Source organism: Grus americana, chromosome Z (assembly GCF_028858705.1).
Source record: "Grus americana isolate bGruAme1 chromosome Z, bGruAme1.mat, whole genome shotgun sequence".
NCBI classification, from domain to species: Eukaryota; Metazoa; Chordata; class Aves; order Gruiformes; family Gruidae; genus Grus; species Grus americana.
In genome coordinates this window covers 55,616,345-55,637,610 of record NC_072891.1, presented here as the reverse complement: position 1 = coordinate 55,637,610, position 21,266 = coordinate 55,616,345, and the positions used below count along the sequence as shown (strand labels likewise).

Here is a 21,266-nt window from a genome sequence, read left to right as displayed (position 1 = left end):
TGACCAGTCACCCTCATTTTTGTGCGGTATCTTAAAAGCATGCATTGACAGAGATTATAAGAAAATCACCCACAAAAGCAGGCAAGACAACCCTAAAACGTTTTAAGTTTAGCCCTCGAGATCAAGAGTTTACTGACAGCCTTAACCCTAGACTTTTTCAGTACTTCACAGAGTCAGGATAAAAACAAACACATACATCAAGATAAGTCAAGCTTTGAGGCAGTATTAATGACAAGCCCTGGCTGACTCAAACCTGCAGTTTTCAAGAAGAAATGTTATCTTTGGTTCCATTTACCTTAAGAGCACATGGCAGAGAACTGCTGGAAATATTTAACTGATGAAGTTGTGATAAAAAGTGAAGAAACTTTTTTTTTACTATTATTTTAACAGCATTTTCATTTCTTTGACTTCAGATATAAGCAATAAACTTACAGATATGTTGTTAAGGGAAATATAAAATTTATTTAGATAATAAAAAACATGTAATCAATGTTTGTCTGTATTGGTTCAGCAGCCTATACTCTTGGGAAATGTTTGAAATTAATAGGAGCCACTATATGAGGGCTTTCAGAATTACGTAACTGGAAGTTTGACTTACTTGTTAGATGTAACAGAAACAAGGTGGTGGTGTTCTGTTTTCTGTAGATGATATATAGATCTGTAGATGATACATAGGGGAGTAGTCCCCCTACCACAAGAGTAGTGTCTATCTAGTATGCCAGACATGGAAGAACCATCCTACATGCTTTCTCCCACTTTCATTGACATTTTGTCTTTTTTTCGTTCTTGTCATTTTTCTTTTTCCTTAGTCTGAAAGAATAATTTCAATTTTAAAGGCAAAATTTGTGGTTTTGCCTTTGCATGTGACTTTAAGTGAACTTCAACATGGACATCAAGGAAATGATAAGGGGAATATAGATAGATGATAGATAGATAGATAGATAGATAGATAGACAGACAGACAGACAGACATATATATATATATGTTTTCTAATCTGCTCAGCAATTCAGTTCAAAATTGACACGTAAGATTATGCTGCTGAAGTTACCTGCCATGGATTTCTCCCCTCACTTCCAAACCTGAGAGCTGGGGAATACTCATTTGCATCCCACATGTCTATGCAGAAATGTGGCCTTTGAGACTGGGCTGTCCTGTGCCAAACACAGTGGCTGGGCATGTTCACCAGACAGCAGCTGGCCGTTCTTCTCTGCCTGAAAATTTAGGGAAAATGTTTGCAGCATAGCTCAGGAGAAAGAGCCAGAGCAGGCAGCTCCCTTCAGCACTGAGTTATTTTAGTTCTTATTCAAATGGTGGGAATATTTCCTATGCAAGTGGGCTGTGCCAGTGCCGAGTGCTTTTGGCAAGTCCAACCTGCCAGGCTTACTCGCTCTGTTGGGGACTCTTAACTGGCAACCGACTTTTTGCCACTCAGCCTCATAGAGATGACTGCAGAGCCTCTTAACAGAGCAAGATACTTCCTTCTGAAAAATCCTTTTAACCTACAGGCAGTAAAACACTTCAGGTCACAGTCAGCTGGCCTGAGCTGCTGTGGTTAGCTAGGTCTAATAGCCTCCACTCAAGGTGCTATTAGGCATTGTAGTTTCCTCTTGAGAGTCTTCAGGTCTTTCCAGTAAATGTAAAGTCTTTTAAAGCTTGAATTTAATACTGTGTAGTCTTGAGTTAGGGGAATCTATAGATTTTGTTCTGGTTGGTTATACATCTACATATCAGAAAACAGTAATTCTGTTGTGATTTGAGGGAGATTTATTAATACTGGCTGCTCTTAACCTTTCTCAGCTCCAGGACTGAGTAGTCTGCCAGGGTTTGCCAAATACAGTCACCAGGAGAAAAATCAATGCTAAATGTTGTCTACACCCAGGGTTGGAGGCAGAACACCTCCCTGGAATCTTGCAGACTGTGGGGTGTAATCCTTTAGCTTTCCATTAGGGTTTTAGGCTACCTAAGACTCTGTCTTTCAAGGTGCAGAGTAAGGGATTTCAAAGAAAGTGAGGGATCTTCCCCAGGTCTGAGGTATTCAATATTGTTCACAGTGCCCCTGGCCAGCTGTAATGACTGCATGGGAAACCTCGTATTAATAAATAATATTAATTAAAATAAATAATATTAATTAAAAAAATAATAAATCCAACCAGATACATGTATCGAACAGATAGAGGGGAATCTCTGCCTTCTGTAACTCAAATACTTGTTTGAGCTGCTTCCTCCATCCACCTTCTCCCTCTGAGTCTCTCAGCACCTGCTGTATTAAAAATACAATTACACCCCTGAAAAGTGATGGCTTTAGACTCTGTCACTTTGTCAATGACCTTTAGATTTAAGACTGGCTGCCAAGCGACCCCTGGCCCACAGGTCAGTGGTTAAGTCGCCCATTCTCTCCACCTCCTTTCATCACCCAGTCTTCAAAGAACAAAAGTCAGGTCTGCCTTGCTCACACTACTTTAGCCGTGGTCACTGCATATCATTCTTCAGCAGCAAAGAAATTTGTGGGAGCCAGTTAGATACTGAGAGATGAATTACTAAATCATTCATGAATTGTATGTCTCTGAAACACATCAGTCCTGCAGCTTCCACTTCTTGCTTAGTCCAAGACGCTAGGATGGATCTCAGTGTCCTAAAACAACTCTGTTTTGCCATTTAATTTGGCTGACTCAGGAATCCTGTGAGTTTCCCTCTGCTATGCTCATTATACTCCCCTCCTCCCTGATTTAGACTCAGTACAACTAACAAGGCTGCTGAGTAAATGCCTCACCCTTGGCATGGGCAACATTCCAGAAAAAAAAAAGGCACCATGCAGATCTAGATTTTCACTATGCAATATCCAGTGCTAGGCACAATGTGTTCACATCAGCCAGGACTTGAATCCACTGAATCTCAGGCCAAAACCCTGATGGCAGACCTGCCTTCCCTCTAACCACAGTCTGGCCATCACTAGGATTCGTGCACAAGACTACAGCATCCTTGCAAAACACAGTTGCAACATATTTCTTTCCTTACCAACCCAAATATCCAACTTCAATTACACTCCATAGCCACAAAGGAGATACTGAGAAAGTGAACATGATGAACAGCTGTCTGCACAGCAGGCTTGTTCCCGGTTATGCATGGGCTACTGTTAAGGACAGTGTACATTGCACATTCTGTGATAGCTGAAGAGTGGCACTTCTCTGCTAGCATCCAGCCTTTGACAGATTCTTCTGTTGATCCTGGTGGAAATTCCAAGTGAAGGAACGTCCCACTGGGATTTCTGCTTCAAAAAGGCATGGGAGGACACCTCGCGCCCTCTGTACAGGTTAGGAGTTGGAGGGAACCCTGACTTAATTTTGCATCATGCTTTTTTGTATCAGGAGATACCAAAGATGCTTCTAGAAGATACCACCTTAGCTGGTCTTCCTTGCAAAATTGACAGCCATATCCTCGCACTGCTAGTTACAACTAGGAGACTCAGTAGGGACCTTAAGACTAGGGACATTTTTGTCATTAATACTAAGGTTTTGCCACTGCTGCAACCATATGTGAGACATTTTCAGCCAGCTCCAAATGACTTGGTACATCTCCGTGCCACAGGTCCCATTATCTCACAGCACAACACCATGTTAACAAGCCTATACTGTGCCCACTTCCAGCGGAGGCATTGCCACATGATCCTGAGCGTACTAACAAATTTGGCATTACTTGCTGCAGGCAGAGGGTCTTCTCTAAGGTGGCATTGCCTTACTTAGTATAAATACATATTTTGAACCTCACGTTTGCCAGTTTAATGACATTTACATATAATCTCTCGAGACAATACCTTTCTCAGGCGCATATTGTGCAGAAATCCCTCTCGGTGTATCATAGAGCAGTATGAGGGCTGTGAGACATCCAGTTAAGCATGAAACTGAAATTGTCCCTGAGTCCCAGTGATTTTCTATCTTTTCCTCACACCTTCTGCATCTGCCATCCTAATGCTTCCTCTCCCGCTCCCAGCCTCATATTCAATTGGGGATTGTTTCCCACCATGTGTTAGCCAGAGAGAGCAGCTTTACATCCTAAGCACCCCTCAACTTTGGATGAGTTTTTATATCTGAACCTCAACTCCAGTCCAAATCTGCAGGTTGTGCCTATCTGAACATCTCCAGATACTGATAGACTCAAATCAGAGTCCAAATTGATTCTAGGGTGACTTCTGTTTTTTAAAATGGAGTTGATTAAAATCTTTTGAATTGTGAATATTTGGAAGACAAACACAACAGTGTTGCACAATGAAATTTTATTTGTCTTTTTTAAGAGCTGGTCAAAATCTTAACATGTAGATTGAAAAACAGTTCAACCAAAAAGTGTAAGAAATTGTAATAAGCAAAGAATTCCTGTCATTCTTCATCATCTGATAATGTTGTTTCTGACATCAAGAATCTTGTGTAAGTGCTGAACAGTAGAACAATCCTCTACTGGAAATTACATTGTAATGTTTTTGGTATCCTCTACCAAGTCGTATGCAAATGTAAAATGAAATTTTAGAGGCTAAAGACGTTTAAAAAGACAAAGATTATTTTCTTAAATAATTTATCTGGAATATATTAGATGTTAAATAACATCATATAGCACAAAATGTGATCAGTTGCACCATATTTGTTCATGATCATACAGGTTAGAAATCCACAAAACACTAAGAAAAAACCTGACCAAAAAAAAAAATCTTTGGTACATAGATCTAATCAAATACTTGCTGAATATGACAGTAGGGAGCTCCTAAATGGAAAGGAAAACAAAGAAAACGCTGATATAAACCAAAGCAATAACAAGAAGGGAAGCTTTTTAGGATAGAAAACATAACAAGCATGTTACGTTACAAAATTGCCAGGTTTTCTTTCCCCTTCCCTGGACAGTAACTCTGCTCACAAGATGTTTTGGCTTGCCTTGGTGACATATGTTTCCTCGGATAACAAGTGGCTGATAGCACCACCACACCTCGCCCATAAGTGCTCTGATTTACTTGGGCTAATTTATCCTGCTGTAACTCCCAGCAAGTCAACAGAAAGCTAGGAGGAGGACTTGGCTCATTACCTTTGAGGCGCTGCGCAGGAGAGGCTGTGACTCCTTTCACTGACATTAAAGCAGGCAGAGGAGGGGAGAAAGCAGTACTAATTTCACAGACTGTGCAAAAGACTCTTAACGCATTTCCACTCAGCTGCTCCCCAGTGCAGTCCTCAGCCCTGATGGCTCAGAAATGCAGAAATAACAAACCTGAAGATTAGCAGTGTTCAGAAACAAAGTGAAATCACCATGAACCCTTTCAGGTTTTGGGTTTTTTTCTTTCTCTTTTGGTCAAAATCTGTCCACTGGCACACCTATATCCTACAGCACCAGCCTTGGATGAGGTGAGCTGTGGTCCTGTCAGACCTTGGTCTTTGTCAATGCACAGGACAGCCTAGTACACGCTTAGCAAAGAACCAGCCCTGGTTTCTTTGGTGCACCTGTGGTTGGTGAGGCTTTAAAAGGCAGCTCCGCTCTGGGTGCCAAATACCCTCATGCAGAAGGACTGTACATGTTATGTTCACAACCTACCTCTGCTTCCTGAAAGCAGGTCATTATCTCATGAATAAACAGAAACAGCCTAGGTACTTGCCTTGGCACATGGAAGCTCCATTTCCTCAGCAGTGGTGAACAGTTTTCTTTTCTAAGCATTGAAGTGTGCCTTGGTCCATGTGGAAATGAAAAGGACCTATGTCATTGGGAGCAGGATCTGACCAGGAAGCACTTCTACTTAAACCTAGTATTATTTTTCTGTTGCTCTAGGCAGCTTTATAACTTGCATGAGCAATCCAGACCTTTGTTGGCAAAGGTTATAACTCAGTCAGGAAATTAAATTGATTTGTGGGCAACAACCCACAATGGTCACTGTCATGAAACTTCTTTTTATCCTGCTTATCATCTGAACACCTACAGCATGTTGGCTGGCATTCCCTACAGGGAACTGACCCACTGAATCAAGGGGAAGACATTTACACCAATTTCTTTGTCCTTTCTCCATCAGCCTATTGGGGATGATGTCCAGATGGAGGACCCTCACCTACAGCAGGCGAAAGTGGGGAGTTTAAAGGCAGTCAGCTGGGTACACAGGCAGCATGCTCCTAGTCTTGTCCATGGTCTTGGTACTCCACCAGAGGCAGACATCAACCCAACTTCACACAGCCCAGTGTCACAGCACCAGGGGCTTACAGGTGACAACAAGGATGTGTGCAGCCTGGTTCCATCTCCTGCGGCAGCAAAAGCAGAACTGGTTCAGGACTTGAAGCCCAAGACCCATGGCACACAGCCCTGTGCCAAAGTGGCACCACAGTGCACCAGTGGTGCCTGCCCAGGACCTTCTGCCAGGCCCAGCTGCTCCAGCTGCTTCTGTACCCTGGCACAGGAAGGAGCACCACTCACTGACTTTTCCATGAAGGTTTTCACAGTGCCTCACTGAGGCCTTTCTTCCGGGACCTCCCTCCCAAAACAGGACATCCCCCATTGCTACAGCTGTTGAAAAACAAAGACACTTAGCCACCAACCTATTTGATGGGCTTTTAAGGCAGCTGGAGCATAGCTGACCAGCTTCCTTCACATGCACACTGTCACTGCTATGGAGGAGGTTTACTCGGACTCTTGAACCCACTGAAACTCATCTATAACTATGTCTTCTTTTATTTTAAATTGGCATTTTTGCTTTAACTTAATGTTTAATATTGTTTAATAGCATTTTGCTCTGACACTAGGGATCCCTCCAGTCTGACACAGAAAGATGTAGCCTGGTTCAAGGGCTAGGACTTATATTTTCAAAAAAAATAATCAAGCTGGAAATAAGATCCGCAGGCTCAAGACTGAGTGCAGTTCGCCCCTGGAAACACTGGTGGAGAACTGTGGCAAATATCTCATCTCTAAAAATCTTTCACTACCAGATGTCCATCTTGGACAAATTTTGTGGTGCAGTCATCATTCTTCAGCTCAGTAGTGCTTCCTCAAAATAGCATGGAAGAATGATCTGTTTCCCTTCCAGAAACACTGGATGAATTTCAATGGCCTGATTTATGGAGGAGATCAGGGCAGAAGGCCCTTCTGGATTGACAGAACTTGTAGCCCCTCCCATGTTCCCAGGGGCTACAAGTTCTCTGTCTGGTCTTCCAGGTTGTTGGCTGACCAAGGGTTTCCTTTCCTATTAAATAAAAATGTATACCAAATAAAATGGTAATAAATATAAATAAATAATCTCTGTATATAGAGGAGCAACCCACAGATTCTGCAAAAAGAGAGGGACTATCAGACTAACACCAGGACTGCATGTCTTATTGTCTGCTAAGGAGATGACGTTTCTGACCAACATTCTACTATATTACTGCTCATGCTAGGAGAGGAGACACCACAGTTTTCAATCAGAGTCAGCTCCTCCATGCTTTGCAAATGTGGGGCTTGCTGGAAGAACCCCAGGATGCTGCCTCGTGCTGCCACTGCCGTCTGCTGCAGGCCTGGCTCTCCCAGGACCTTGACAAGAAAGTTGATGTATCTCATAGCTAACCGGAGCGTCTCATTCTTGCTCAGTTTTTTGTCTGGTGGGTGGGTGGGAATGAGTTTTCTCAGCTTGGCAAAGGCGCTGTTGACATTTTGCTGCCTCCATCGCTCCCTGGTGTTGGTGAAGATCTTCCTTGTCATTCTCGAGGTGCTGCAAAGCAAAGGACATGGTGGGTGAATGCTAGATATCCCTGGCTTTCATTCAGGCTGCTTCTTTTGGGGGCACCGTAACCTCTGGGCCAGCTGCAAGCACACAGTGGTGGTGCTAGGCATTTCTAATTTTTGCCCTCTGTGGCTGACACCCTTGTCCTGCATGTCCTGCACAGGTTCACCCTAATACCTAAAGTCATGTCCCCATTCACAGCCATGATCATAAGCATTGCAGCTGCAATCAGATGCCAGAGTCCAGTAAGGACTTCACAAAGGAGTACATGGAGTTTAATTTCCTCATACAACCCTTTAGTGCTGCTATGACCTCAGCCTCTCCAGGGTCCTGAGAGTTCTCCTGTAGCAGAATTCCCGATAGTTAATGCATTTTAGTCATTCCACCAGGCTACATGAGGGACACCAGGGCACTTTTTGTGGTGGAAGGCAGGCAGACAGGCAGGCCCAGGGCAGAACACATCCATGCTTTCACGGCCCTTGCTCACACCTTCTTGGGGGCTGTTTCCAGCTGGTTGAAGCTGGGTGACTCATGTCTGGAGCTAAGCCAGGTGGACCTTCACCATGGGCCTTCAGTGAGCAGACAGCCGACACTATGGACACACATGATTATGGTTATTTCAGGAGACTTCTCCAGGGAAGCAACAGTCTGGTTCCCTGCCCTGCCCACACTGACTGCTCACTCCTGGTGTCAGAGACTTTTCAGTTCAATCCATTCAGGCTTCTGCTTTAGCCTCTGAGAGCCACCAAGACTAAGCCACAAGTGCCATGAGTGCAGGCTACAGAGAGAAAGTGTGATTCCTACAAAGCGTGCAGGCATCCCAGCCAAAATGCCCATGTAGGTGTTCCTTGTCCACCTTGTCTCACAGAGCTGAGCAGCAAAGGGAACCCAGTGCCCAGAGCAGACCTGGCAACAGAAGAGAACTATGCAAGGGACACAGGGTAATTTTAAATGCTGTTTACCAGAAAGATCCATCAAAATCTCTTGGGGTTGCCCTAACCCTGCTCCAACCACCACTGGAAAGAGTCTTCCCTTCTGTCCCACAGCCCTGCAGGAGACACTCACTTCTCCATTTCTGAAGCTGCTTTTTATTCCAAAGGTACACAGACAGTTGGAGCAGGAAAAAACTATCTGCAGCCAAGAGACTAAAGGACAAATGTTTCCACTTACCCTCTTCTGCATGTGGAGACCTCAGCTTTTTATATTCATTGGCAAACCCATCCTTACAGCAGTCCCACAGGGGACTGGGGAGCAGGGGCGATAGCACCCTTCAGCCTCAGAAAGGGGAAAATTTGAGGTGACAGCCCAGCTGTGACCCCATGTCCATGTGAAGCAGCCTCATACTGTGCAAGATACTCGGGGTTCACCAAAGTATGTGGTAATAGTCCGGGTGAATAAAGAAATCCCACTGTGACTCAGAGGTTAATTGGGGTGCCCTGGCAGGGAGACAGGACATGCATGGCAGATGGGGAAGTTCCTTCCCAGCTCCTTCAAGTCCCAGGCCAGCACTGATTACAAATCACCAGGGAAACACAGTAACAGGGTTGTAAATTATGTCACAGCCATGTTCAGAAGCCTCAGCCAGAGATGCAGCTAATACAGATGCACCCATGTATACTATATATGGCTACACCCATGCCACCCATAACTCCCAGGGTCCTCTCGGCCATAGCCTTTACGGAGCTAACACATTTCTATTTTGGTAGAAGTCTGAAATTACTGTCAGGCCCAGTTGTCTACTCTGCCTTTAGCGGACGAGAAAGCTGTCTTATCAAAATGTCCTTGCTTCGTGAGACTCTCATTTAAAAAACAAACTCTTGTATTTCAGGAGGCTGACAGTTTTTCCTATTTTTTGTAGACTTACATTGAGAACCATTGTTTGATCTGAATGGGGATTGTATCTCTCTTTTTTTATTATTCTCCTACTCCATGTATTACTTTTTGTTTGTGCTATGGGAACAAATATACTTGGTACTTTGCCCCTACCTGAAATAGCTAGCGTGTACCTTTTGGCAAGAATTCCAGAACTCTGCTGCATCAGTGATACAGATTTTAAACATTGTCTTCCAGAGCTCCTTTGTACTGTGGTGCATTCACTCCCCAAGGCAAAACTTTCACCTTTACAGTTTTTATTCTTCCAAAGCAGCTGCTTGGATCCATGTGAAATTCAGAGTATCACCTGCTTCTCGCTCGCTCTCTCTCTCTCTCTCCTGTTTTTGGTGGTTTGGGGTTTTCGGGTTGGTTTGTTGGTTTGGTTTTTTTCTTGGCGGGGGGGGAGTTGTTGGTTTTTTTAGGAAAAATTTATACATGTACAAAGGCATTTGGTTTTTATAATATAGGGATAGTTATTTGGGCTTCCTTGTTTTTTCTAATGGGTCGTAGATTGCATTTTACCAGATCTTTCAGTCTCTGCGCTGTAATTCTAGTACATGGGTCTGGGTTTGCTGGATGCCTGTTTACATTTCAGCTACAAATACCAACAGAGGGTCAGCTCTTTCTCTTTTCCTTGTGCAGCACTCCAGGAAAGCAGGTAAACATCCAGCCCTGGCACTGTGAACATGTCATCTTGTACCGTTAGCGATATTATTGGTGGAAAAATAAACCCAGCCTAGTCCTTCACACCATGCTTTCTTTGTCTGCCTTCTCTTGCCTTTGGAAAGGACAATACGACATTTGTGGTCACAAGCCTTGTCAGCAAACAGATGCCTTTGTGAGACCAGCTCCTGCTTTACACTTCAGAAACATGTGTTTGTATTTCTGACATTTATTCAAGATCAGCAAACACCAGGTCCTCCCCCCGACTAGTGCCTCCTCTTGCGCTGATAGCTCTATGTGGAGCTTCATTTCAGGTGTAATCCACCTCCATACATCTCTCCATCTTAAATTCCTCTATCCTTTCTGTTGTTGTGCTCAGAGTGTTAGCTAGAAACATAAGAGAAAACTGAGCCTGGTCCAATCTTGCAGTAATTGTAATGTTTCAGCACAGCTTCTTTTCTTGTATCATCATCTTCACATCCCTCTAGTTCTCTGTAACCACAGCACCTTCCAGTTAAAATGCAGTGAGTTTACTGACAAGAGATCTGATTTCCATTCCTTTTGTCTCATTCCCTTCCTCCTCTTCCCTCATCTCCAACCCTCCCCACCAAGCTTGGCTTTCAACATGATATTACTCGCAGCTTCTGGTCTTAGCTAATGTTGCACATCTAATCAATGTATTCTTTAGCTTTCTCTAGTGCACTGTATAAAATATGTATTGTCTAGTGGCTGCATGGGGCTTATATCCCACTGGTCCATTTTAAATTTGTGCAGAAATCACCTGTTTATAATATCATAGATTGATAAATTGCATTAAACTGCAAGCCTGGATTTTGTGCTTTCTGGTCACTTCCCCTAACCACAGGTTAACAGCGCCACATTCAGCTGACAATAAAGAAACCCAGAAAGACATCCGTTTCAATTCAAGAGGGTTAATTCTGCTCTCAGGAAAGTAAATGTGCAAAGTTACACCATTTCACTGGAGGAATTACTCTGAAGGGCAAAATGTTGCCACTGAGGACAGGATTTAACTCAGATCAAGAAGACACATCCAGAAGTAGTGGGTAAGTACGGTTTCATGAACTAAAAGCTGTATCTGCAGTGCGTAAAGAGAATTGTGCAAACAAATAACCCTAGGCCTGCGGTGAATCTGCTCCAACAGCTAGAAAGAGTTAAACCAAAGCACCACCACCCACCAAACAGGTAACTCAAGCTCCTTCCACCCCCCTGCCTACCCGTTTGAAAAATATAAAAAGGGGAGGGGTGTGTTTAATACTGGCTGTGGTTAATATAGCCACAAGTGTCACCAAAGGCTAAATAATAGAAAAGATGAAGCTCTCTCCCTCGGTAGCAGCAGTTCTCACAGCCTCTCTATGCAAAAGCCATTCAGGCAATTCAGGCAACAGCAGCAGCAGCAGCAGCAGCAGAGCAGCTTAGGCACGAACCACCATCTCTGCTAGGACATTCCCCAGCAAACAGCCCATGAGCCAGCGGTTAATGTCTGAGGGCTGGCAGGGGACTTGCCAGGAGCTCAGCATTCAGTCATAATTAGCAAGCTGCTATTAAATAAAGATCTTGGATGAGAAAGTTCCTCCCTCAAGTTATACCTTTGACCTCAGTGAAGTTAAATCCATGTTGAAACTGGCCACTGGAGACTCACTCCTGCAAATCTTAATCAGACAGCTGATGTCTGCTGCCAGCAAGAATTGGAGTGCTTCTAATAAACCTGCAGTGCCACACTGTTACTCCACTGGGGAAACCCAGTATCTGCTAAAATTGGTTATTTTACACAATACATTGGATTTTGTGAAGTCCCCTCAGCCCTTAAGTAAATGGCAACAGAAGGGCAGGTGGTGCCTTGTTTCCTGTATCAGGCAGGTGCTTGCGAGCCCAGTCTACCACAGGGAGCAAAGATGCCCCAGCTATCACTCCTTGCTGCTGTGCTTTGTTCACTTTGCATCAGTGAGATCTGGAGAAGAGAAAGAGGAAGCTCATTGTTTCCCTCTTCAGTTTCATCTGAGCCTTGGAGCGTGAAGACTCAGCTCCATGCAGAGGGGCAGATTGACCATGGGTGTCACAAGACATTACACTGCCTATCCATAATGTGTGACTTTTTTTTTTTTTTTCACCCCACCCACGAGGAATAAGCTTGAATTTATCCCAGCTTCCCTGCTTGCAAGAGGAGCAGCTCACCTCTGAGTACAGCATCTTCCCTCCCAGCTTTCCTCAGCCCCTTTCCATCACCACCTCCCTGTATCTTGGTGCTATACCCCTCCCCAAGTGCCTCCCACCTGAAATCCCACAGCTATGCTGGTGGACAAGGTCACAGAGACCACAGTGCAGTGAGTGGAATGCTGGGCTGGCAATCAGGGAATTGAACTTCTGTCCTCATTTCTGCTGTTCCTTTGCCTCAGGCAAATTCCTTTTTTTTTTTTTTGATGCACCTCCATGTCTCTCCTGCCTGTAAGTAGTTTGTCCTGACTGCAAGGTTTGTGGAAAGGAAAGTGTGCGTGCATGCGTGTGTGTGTGTGTTAGATCAGCTGCCAGCACATGGTGGGCCACTCTTGCTTGGTGTTGGTAGGTGCTGTGTTTGTGTAATGAAAGAGAAGAGCCTTTCCCAGCTTTCGCAGGGCAATTTCTAACACCTGCAGTGAACTTAATTTTATTTCAAATAAGATGTGGGAAGAGCAGCTGCTTCAGGAGTAAACAAGGGCTCCTTTCACTGCCTCCCGCCTCTGTCAGGAGTGGTACCTAGCAATCATACCACAGTACAAAGTACAGCAGAGCAGCAAAAGTGCTATAAAAAATAGTCAGCACTGACGTAGCGATTTACCTTTTTTAGAGTCTGTAAATCTGGGACAAAACACATATAGTGAAAACTCTGCTTCTGGGAGCCCTCCTGTCTAAGGGTAGCATTTACAGAAACTCTCACAGCTACACCATGCTCTCATTGAACCTTTAGAAAAAGGAAATCTCTGGAGCCTTCAAAAGCAACTGAGTAAAGATCTCAAGCTTAAGTCAGCCTTCATGTTTGGCGATACTAGTCTATATGTGATCATAGTTTCAAAAGGCAAGTTTTTCACTTGACCCAGTGTTGCCCCTGGGTTGCTTAGCTTTGTAATCTGGTTGCCATCCCAGAGAATGCAGATCCAGAGTGAGGGAGAGAGCTTGCTGCTTTCTGAGAAATCAGCCTAGCCTGCAGACTTCATACCCTGGGCACCCTAGCATCACATCCCCTAAGGCTGCCTCAGGAAAAGTAGGTCTGTAAAGCAATGGGCTGCCACCCAGCAGGCATTTGGGAGAGCACAAAATGTGTGGTTAAGGAATTACCAATAGTGATGAAGAGGTTTTACTCAAGGAAACTCCCTCTGCACGTGGGAGTGGTTTTGGCATTGTGTCTTTTTTTTTCTGTGGCTCCCCTGTTGTCAGCACTTTTTATGTTCCTTTGCAGTAAAGTCGAAGTATACCACAGCTTTGTACAAAACAAAGAGCCCACTCATGGGCTGCAACAGCATTTGCTAAATGGAGGTCTAGCGTATTGGCACGTACACGACAGCTTGCAAAGCTGAGAAAGGAACACTCTGCCAGAAGATTTAGCCTTTATTCACTAAACTTGCGCTTGTGTTATTTTCTGTTCAAGAAGGTCTGAGAGTCTTTCTCAGAATAGTGCTTCTCTGTCCTCCTAATCCCATCTGCAGTAAGGCCCTCTTGTGTCAAAACTACAGTTCCGGTGTGTCTCCTTAAAAACAGTCTCTGCCAAATTAATTTCCCAAATATTACATACAGACACTGTCCCTGTGCTTCAGGGTTAACACAGAGAAGAAAAGCAGCTTGATGGTCTTCCAGGAGTTCTTCAGGGACTCATTTTTTACCAGACTCAGTGTGCAAAACCCTGTTCCACAGAGATACTTACTCCCACCTCATAACAGGACATATTCCTGCATGCCTCTCTCTGCATTTGCCACTACGAGGCAGTAAGGTAGCTGTTAATAGCAAAAACATGACCATTTGCTTTAACTTCCTAGCCGTGCCTACCTATGTAGGAACGTCCACATCCTCCTTACTGAAGGCCTCTTGTGTAAAGGAAGAGGGGGGATTAGATGCTGCGTGTCTCACAACTCAGCAAAGACCGGTATGCAGCAGCTCATGCTGTTACAGGAGTTGTTAGGAGCAGAGAAGGGAAAATTCAGTGCTGTAATGGACATTTGCATCAGGGGCTAGGTAGATCTTGTATTATTTTTGGATATGACCCCCAGACAATATTTGCTTTTGCATTTTAGCCAGGTCTGCTCTGAGCTTGATAGCACATCTCTCTGTGACTTCAGCAAAAGCAAGACTGAAAGTTTGACAGCTTCCTGATAGTGGCATGCAGTGCCCTGTCTTCCTACCAAATACAAGTTAAGACCAGTCTACTGACCACCATGGCATCACCCCAGGAATTAACTGGGTCTGCTCTGCCTAAGATAAAAGGTCACCATAAACACTGAGAAACATAACCACCACAACAAATCATGACTTCCAAAAGTGTAACACAAGCCACTGCATAACAAGGACCACAATCCTGTTTTCCCCTAAATGTCGCGCTGCTAACCTCTGTGGGGCTATGCCTGATAGAAAGATCAGCATGAAGATCATCCCTTCCTCGACAACACTCTCTTAGGCACCTGCATGTAGTCCCCAAGCCTCCCACCTCGCATGCTGACTCTGTGAACACTTAGTTTCTTGGATCAGCTGCTCATATCACAACTACTTCAATGATTTATGTAAACAGGCAGTGAAACCAAACTGCATTTATTTTAGCTTTTTTTTTTTTTTTTTTTTGTGAAACACTATAGAAACTCATGCTGGAAAAAGGTTCTAAAACTAAGATATCATCCTATACCTTTATATGGAAACCAGGAAGGGTAGAGAGAGCTACTTCAGAAAAATGCTTGGTTTATTGTTTATTAACTTGCTCAGGCAAATACAGCTTTATGCAGCAGGCGAGCCCTAGAAATATAAACATGTTCTAGATTAGCAGTTTCAAAAGTTTTTTTACAAATCATAGAGTTATTAATATTTACCAGCAGAACTGGAATGAATAGAATTACTAAGCTTTTCCTCCTAAGTGAGCAAAATTCAAATGCCTATGTATTTTACATATGCATCAGCTGTAAAACAGATGACCAATAAAGCAGTGAGGATATTTTTAAATATGTGAGGATTGGAATTTAAAGCTGTTTCTTTACATCTTTACCTGTTGACACAGTCATTGAATTTCTGCAGTCTAGTGCATAAGCATACCGTAAAGTCTAACAAACATGTGATTATCTGTGCTTTCACAAATAATTTGTTTTAAATATCAAACACCATTGGAGAATTCTGTTCAGTTTTAGTTCTAAACTTGGAGAGTTTATGATGCTCTGTGTAATCATTTTGCACCAGTGCAATAATTCTGATTTACAGCACTTTGCAGTGGTATAATTGAGTTTGCGTAGTGTGTAATTGTACAGTTGTGAAGTAAGAAAACCTGAAAATAGTAGGAACAGTGATTTTGAAATCACCTTAGTTTGCTCCGCATCTAAACATCAACATTTCTTTCAAAAGTAATATAATCAATTAATCAGACCTCATGGCATGAGGTCTGATTCACTGAGTCCCTGTGGATACTAAGAATTTGAAAAGTCCAGGCACAAAAATAGGACAACATAGTTCCTTCGCTTGATTAAACACAGCCACCTGTAAGTAGCTGTTTCTGTAACTATTCTGTTTGTCAGATCAGGTGCCTTACTCTTAATTTTTAATGACAAGATCCAGAGATGCCATGATAAGAAATAAAAATCCAGCAGATGGTAAAAGGCTATTGCAGAAATTCCTTCCTTTAAGGATACTCCCTGCTCTGAGAGGAAACGTTGTCATTCCTAAGAAAGTTGCAAGATAAGCCCAAAAGAGGGGAGGCAATGCTATAAAGAGAAGAGGTCATTGTCACTTACGTTTCTGGTCACAGGTGCTTGTGGCTCTTGAAACCTGGTCAGCAGGTGAATGGGCAGCAAAATCTGATGCTTCCTATTTTTCTTTCCCAGCTGCTCTTACAGTGCCTGGCTGCAGAGCTCGCTTTTGCTGGAGTCAGCCTAGCGCTGGTCCTGGCTGCCTCATTTATAGAGTAGCAGGTCCTTTGTCTGGCGCGTGTCACCACTAGTCCTAGCAATCCAGGGAGCTTGTTTTGCATCTCCCAGGAGATTCCGTCTATCCTGCCTTTTCTCTTCTCACCACACGCCCTCTGCCCTTCTTTGAGGCTGGTATGGGGCAGTAGCTGAGACCATGCTTACTAGCCTTAGACCAGCTCTGGCTAGGTAGGTGCACTTTGCAGGAAAGGACGGAAGCTGCTTAGGGCAAGAATCTAATTTTTCTGTATTATTTTTCTTCTTTTTGGGGGAGATTTTTTTTAATCTATTTATTCAGCTCTGAGCTTGTAAATGTTTCCAGAGACGCAGATGCAGTGCTCATTCAAAAGCCACCTGTAACGCAACTGAGTACTGAGGAACAGGCTGGTATTTATTGTATTCCTAAGCAGGAGATTCCCTTTCTGCTCCGACAGTAAGTGCGGTGAGGTTGTGGGAGTGACCACATGCAGGCATATCAATCCTGCACTATCTTTTTTGGGGAAAGCTCCTTTTCATTTAGAGTCATGGCTAGCACCTTCTGCAGCCTGGAGGACAGCTACAGCTGCTGCAGTTTCAGCACTGCCCCAAGCTCTGTGCTGGCCCTCTGCCTGAGTCCATGTGACAACAGGAGGCTGCAGGTGTGAATTCACACATCTACCAGCTTGTCCTTCACTTCAGGGCCCGTTCAGTGCACCAAGGGCAGGTTTAATTCATGTTTTTACTGCAAAGATGAGCTAGCTCCATACCTCTTTGGCCAGGATGTAGGGTCAGTGAAACAGAGACTTCTTTGTCCACTGCTGAGGTAGCTCCAAAACTTACTCTCAGCTCTGGGAAAACAGGCAAGCAAGCTCACATCTGACTGCAAAAAAACCCCAAATATTGCAGACTAAGATAATCTCCGTCATTGGAGCACATGCCTCTGCGTCTGTGACAGACTGGTGCATTCAGCCTCCTCCTCCCCTAGGCAACAACTCTCTTCATAGGAAAACAGTCACAAAGTTACCCCAGGCACAAGTCCACGAGGACATAGCCTTGTTACAAACATACAAAGGCTTTAGGACCCATGTGACCTCGCCTGCACCTCCATCCACTTCTCCATTAGATGCGGGGAGTTTGCATCGGGTGGAGATGAGAGTAAATAGGCAGAACAAGAGCAAGATACGTGGTTACACGCTGGGAGCAATGGGATACTAAAGAGGAACAAGGGATGAGGAAGAAGGAGCTGCAGCTAATCACCCCACTACAGCCATGGGGCAGGAATACGCTTGTATCCAGGGTAAGGCAGCTTTAAGCACACTCTTTGGCTTTCCTCTGCCAAGCCTCAAGAAAGCTCAGGTCTTACCCAGACCAACTCACCCAAAACAACAAGCTGGCTAGGCAGGGCTCACCTACCAGGTTTTTAAAAGTACTGTGAATGTTTCAGTTAACAGGATTGCCCCCATAAATATTAACAACCCAGAGGTGGAACGATGTGGTTGCTGCCCAGTGAAAAAGAGCCCCAGGTCCCTGCCCGGGCAAGTTGTTCCCCGCAGAGCTTGACTAGAGGTTCAACCCTTTCACATGGTAAATTAACAGCGGCACTACAGCCTGAAAGCTGTGTCAACTGCTTCATTTAGCACAAGTGTTATGTTAACTAAAAGCCCTATTCCGCAGGGGCCTTTGGCCTCACAGAAGCCTAATTTCCATATAATTTACATTGGAAAGTTGCAGAGTGCCCCTCCTCTCTGTTACTTCCTCCATTATTTCCCCACTATCTGCCCAGAGATGCTCCAGCCAGCACAGTAGGGAAGGGTGCATGCCAATCCTGAAAGGCGGGGGGAGCTGAAGCTCTTTATCCCTAACTGCTTGGATACAGCCTAGGCTTTCAAAACCTGGCCAGATGAAGCACTATAAAATGTACAGCCTGGAAAGTGTCTGTCCTTGCAGGGGGAAGGGCTGGATAAGCTGCTATTCATTTTCAGTCACATATCCACACAAGAGGGATGGATTCTGCTCCTGTTGCTGTCACATACAGGGTTTAACTGTGCCCTCTCCAGAGGCAGGCTCATGGCAAGATAAGTGCCTCACTGGGGAAACATGAGGAAAAGAAGAAGCATCCTAGCCCCCTTCCACGTACTTCAGAAAAGCCACCACCACATCTGTTTAGTGTTTCAGCCACATCCCAAGGTCTTCTCATCCTGTTGTACAAGGAAATTACTGAACACCTCTGTGGCAGCCCAGCTGAGGCCATGCTACCCACAGCACCTGGGAGGTCCTCACCTTCTCCCCGTTCTCCTGCTCCCCACTGTCCCCTGGTGCCCTGCAGCCTGAACTCCTTTCCTCCTCTGAGAGGCCACTGCAGCAAAGCTCTGTGTCTGCTGCAAGCGCAGTAGCACTTTCTCCTGTGCTGTTGGGAGACAGCATGACCCACTGTCAGGCCTTGGGCAGGAGGTCTCGGTATTGGTGTCAAGTCATTGGGAATGCTGATGAGGTAGGACGGGCGTGCTGACTTCTACACCAACTTTAAGGGCCTTTTCCACCTTGTTGCCTTGTTGGATTGTTCTGACAGGGTTGTACAAAGGTCTGCTTGACTGTATCTTTATTAAGCTTCCTATTGAACTGTGATTACTTGGCACTGATGACCCACACCAGTCTCATTCAGCTTCCTCTCCATACTTGGCAATGGTGACATCGTAGCACGGGGAATACATTATCAATACATCCCTGAAGTCCTGGGATTACTTTTCCCTGGAGCAATCCATAATTGCCAGGATAGTATAGCTCAGTCAGGGGCAAGGAGAGCGGAACAAGCAGTGAAAATAATATTGCACCCTGGCCATGCTCTTCCTCACAAAAATTTCTGCTGGGATCCATCCTCACAGTTTGCTTGGAGTCTGGGATGGTTCTTTTCCTGCAATGGGTCTGGTTTCTAGCAGCCACCAGTTATCAGTTCATGAAAAGTCAAGGGGAAACAATGTATTTTGTGACTTGCATTCTGCTTCCAGACTGCAGTTGATATTAGTATGTTTGCTTGTGTGTGCTGGTTTTGGCTGGGGTAGAGTTAATTTTCTTCATAGTAGCTGGTATAAGGCTGTGTTTTGGATTTGTGCTGGAAACTGCTAATAACATAGAGATGTTTTAGTTCCTGCTGAGCAGTGCTTACACAGAGCCAAGGCCTTTTCTGCCTCTCACACCACCCCACCAGTGAGTAGCTGGGGGTGCACAAGGGGTTGGGAGGGGACGCAGCTGGGACAGCTGACCCCAGCTGACCAAAGGCATATCCATACAATATGACATCATGCTCAGCTTATAAAACTGGGGGAAGAAAAAGAAAGGAGTGGTGGTGTTTGTCTTCCCAAGTAACTGTTACACGTGATGGAGCCCTGCTTCCCTGGAGATGGCTGAACACCTGCCTGCCCATGGGCAGTGGTGAATGAATTCCTTGCTTTGCTTTGCTTGCATGCACAGCTTTTGCTTTACCTATTAAACTGTCTCTATCTCAACCCATGAGTTTTCTCACTTTTCTCTTCCAATTCTCTCCCCCATCCCACCCAGGGGGAGTGACTGAGTGGCTGCGTGGGACTAAGCCGCCAGCTGGGGTTAAACCACAACATCATGTAATAGCCACATTTTCCCCTCCTCAGATACTTCTGTCAGAAAGTAGAGTCCCAGCGCCCTTACAGCACTGACAAGGAGAGGAGGATGGGAACACTGCATGTGTAAATGGGGTAACTAAGGACATACCGCTGTTGCGTTTTCAGATGCAGAAACCACTGTTTGATTGCAGCAGTACTGTTGGGCTCTTGCTTAAATGCAGACCCACTCTGCCAGGCAAGTACACGTTCTTCCCAGCAGAGAGACATTCCTCAGCAAGTTTGATGAAACAAAAGCAGGGAGAGAAAAGAAAGTGTAGTCTCAGCCCTCTCATGGGTAAGAACTGAGGCTGAAGAGGAGAACAGGTACAGACCCCCTCCAGCGGACACAGCCTTTCCCCATTTCTGCTGTCATGCCCAGCATGTCCATTCACCAGAGGCAGTGCTGAACTCACATTTAGTGCACTCACTTTCTGAAGAGCCACTCTTTGGTCAGTTCATCAGCTTGCCTCAGCACCACAGACACTGGTAACTGGTAAAACTGGATGAAGCAACAGACTGTCTGTATTGTCAGTCATTTATGCAACAGCATTTATACGTGTGGCTTTGCAAAGTGGAAGATGTGACAGTTGGCCACTGTGAAGAAGTCAAGAACATGTGGTGTGACCATCCTCAAAACTGGGTTTCTCATGTCCCTTTTTGAAATTTGGCATGTCAGCATTTAAATTCCAGCCCCTAAAACATCCTAAGGGGGTAACCCTAGTTATTCCTCTTTCTAAAAGGAAGAAAAGCTATTCCTGGCATATGTAACTGTGTGGTATGCAAACAGGAGCAAAGGCTTTATCCTGCTGCTACACAGCTTCCGGGGCCAACAGAAGCTTCTCCAAGATAAAGTAATGGTCAGATGGAAAAAAAAAAAAAATGTTTGTGTTTCACCCTGGGTCACAGTTCAAATCCTGTCTTTCTCCAGCAAAACTCTTACTGCAGATGAACATGAAATCAAAGAGAATCCTGCCTAAATATGGACAGAGATTTCAGAAGATGGGCCTGGGTTCGAATTACTTTTCCCTCTTTGTGGGTTGATGCCTTTCAGTCTGGTGAAAGCAGCACACAGAAAGTGATGGACAGAAAAAGGACAGCAAGAGGCTGCAAACACACAACCACATTATCACTCTGAGTTCAGAGCTGTGTTCTACAGATGGGAGCAATAAGAAGCAATTATACACATCTGGGTTCCTGCTCTTTAAAATCAAAATTTAGATCAATAGATTTTGCATATAGCAAGATGGAGGAGGCTGCTTTAGGTT

At 44.6% G+C, this 21,266-nt stretch overlaps 1 protein-coding gene across 1 annotated transcript; it reads right to left on the bottom strand.

The window, feature by feature from the left end:
• Positions 1-7,270: 7,270 nt before the first annotated feature.
• Positions 7,271-16,338, bottom strand: TAL2 (TAL bHLH transcription factor 2). Its single transcript, XM_054810271.1, has 2 exons — positions 16,217-16,338; positions 7,271-7,697 (listed from the first exon to the last, which is right to left on the bottom strand). Exon 2 carries the CDS (start codon positions 7,685-7,687, stop codon positions 7,334-7,336), a length of 354 nt encoding a protein of 117 aa, XP_054666246.1. The 5' UTR covers positions 7,688-7,697; positions 16,217-16,338; the 3' UTR covers positions 7,271-7,333.
• Between the last annotated feature and the right edge of the window lie 4,928 nt (positions 16,339-21,266).

What these genes read in the sequence shown, in the direction of transcription:
- TAL2 (XM_054810271.1), bottom strand. Translation starts at nt 7,687, where the DNA reads ATGACAAGGAAGATCTTCACCAACACCAGGGAGCGATGGAGGCAGCAA.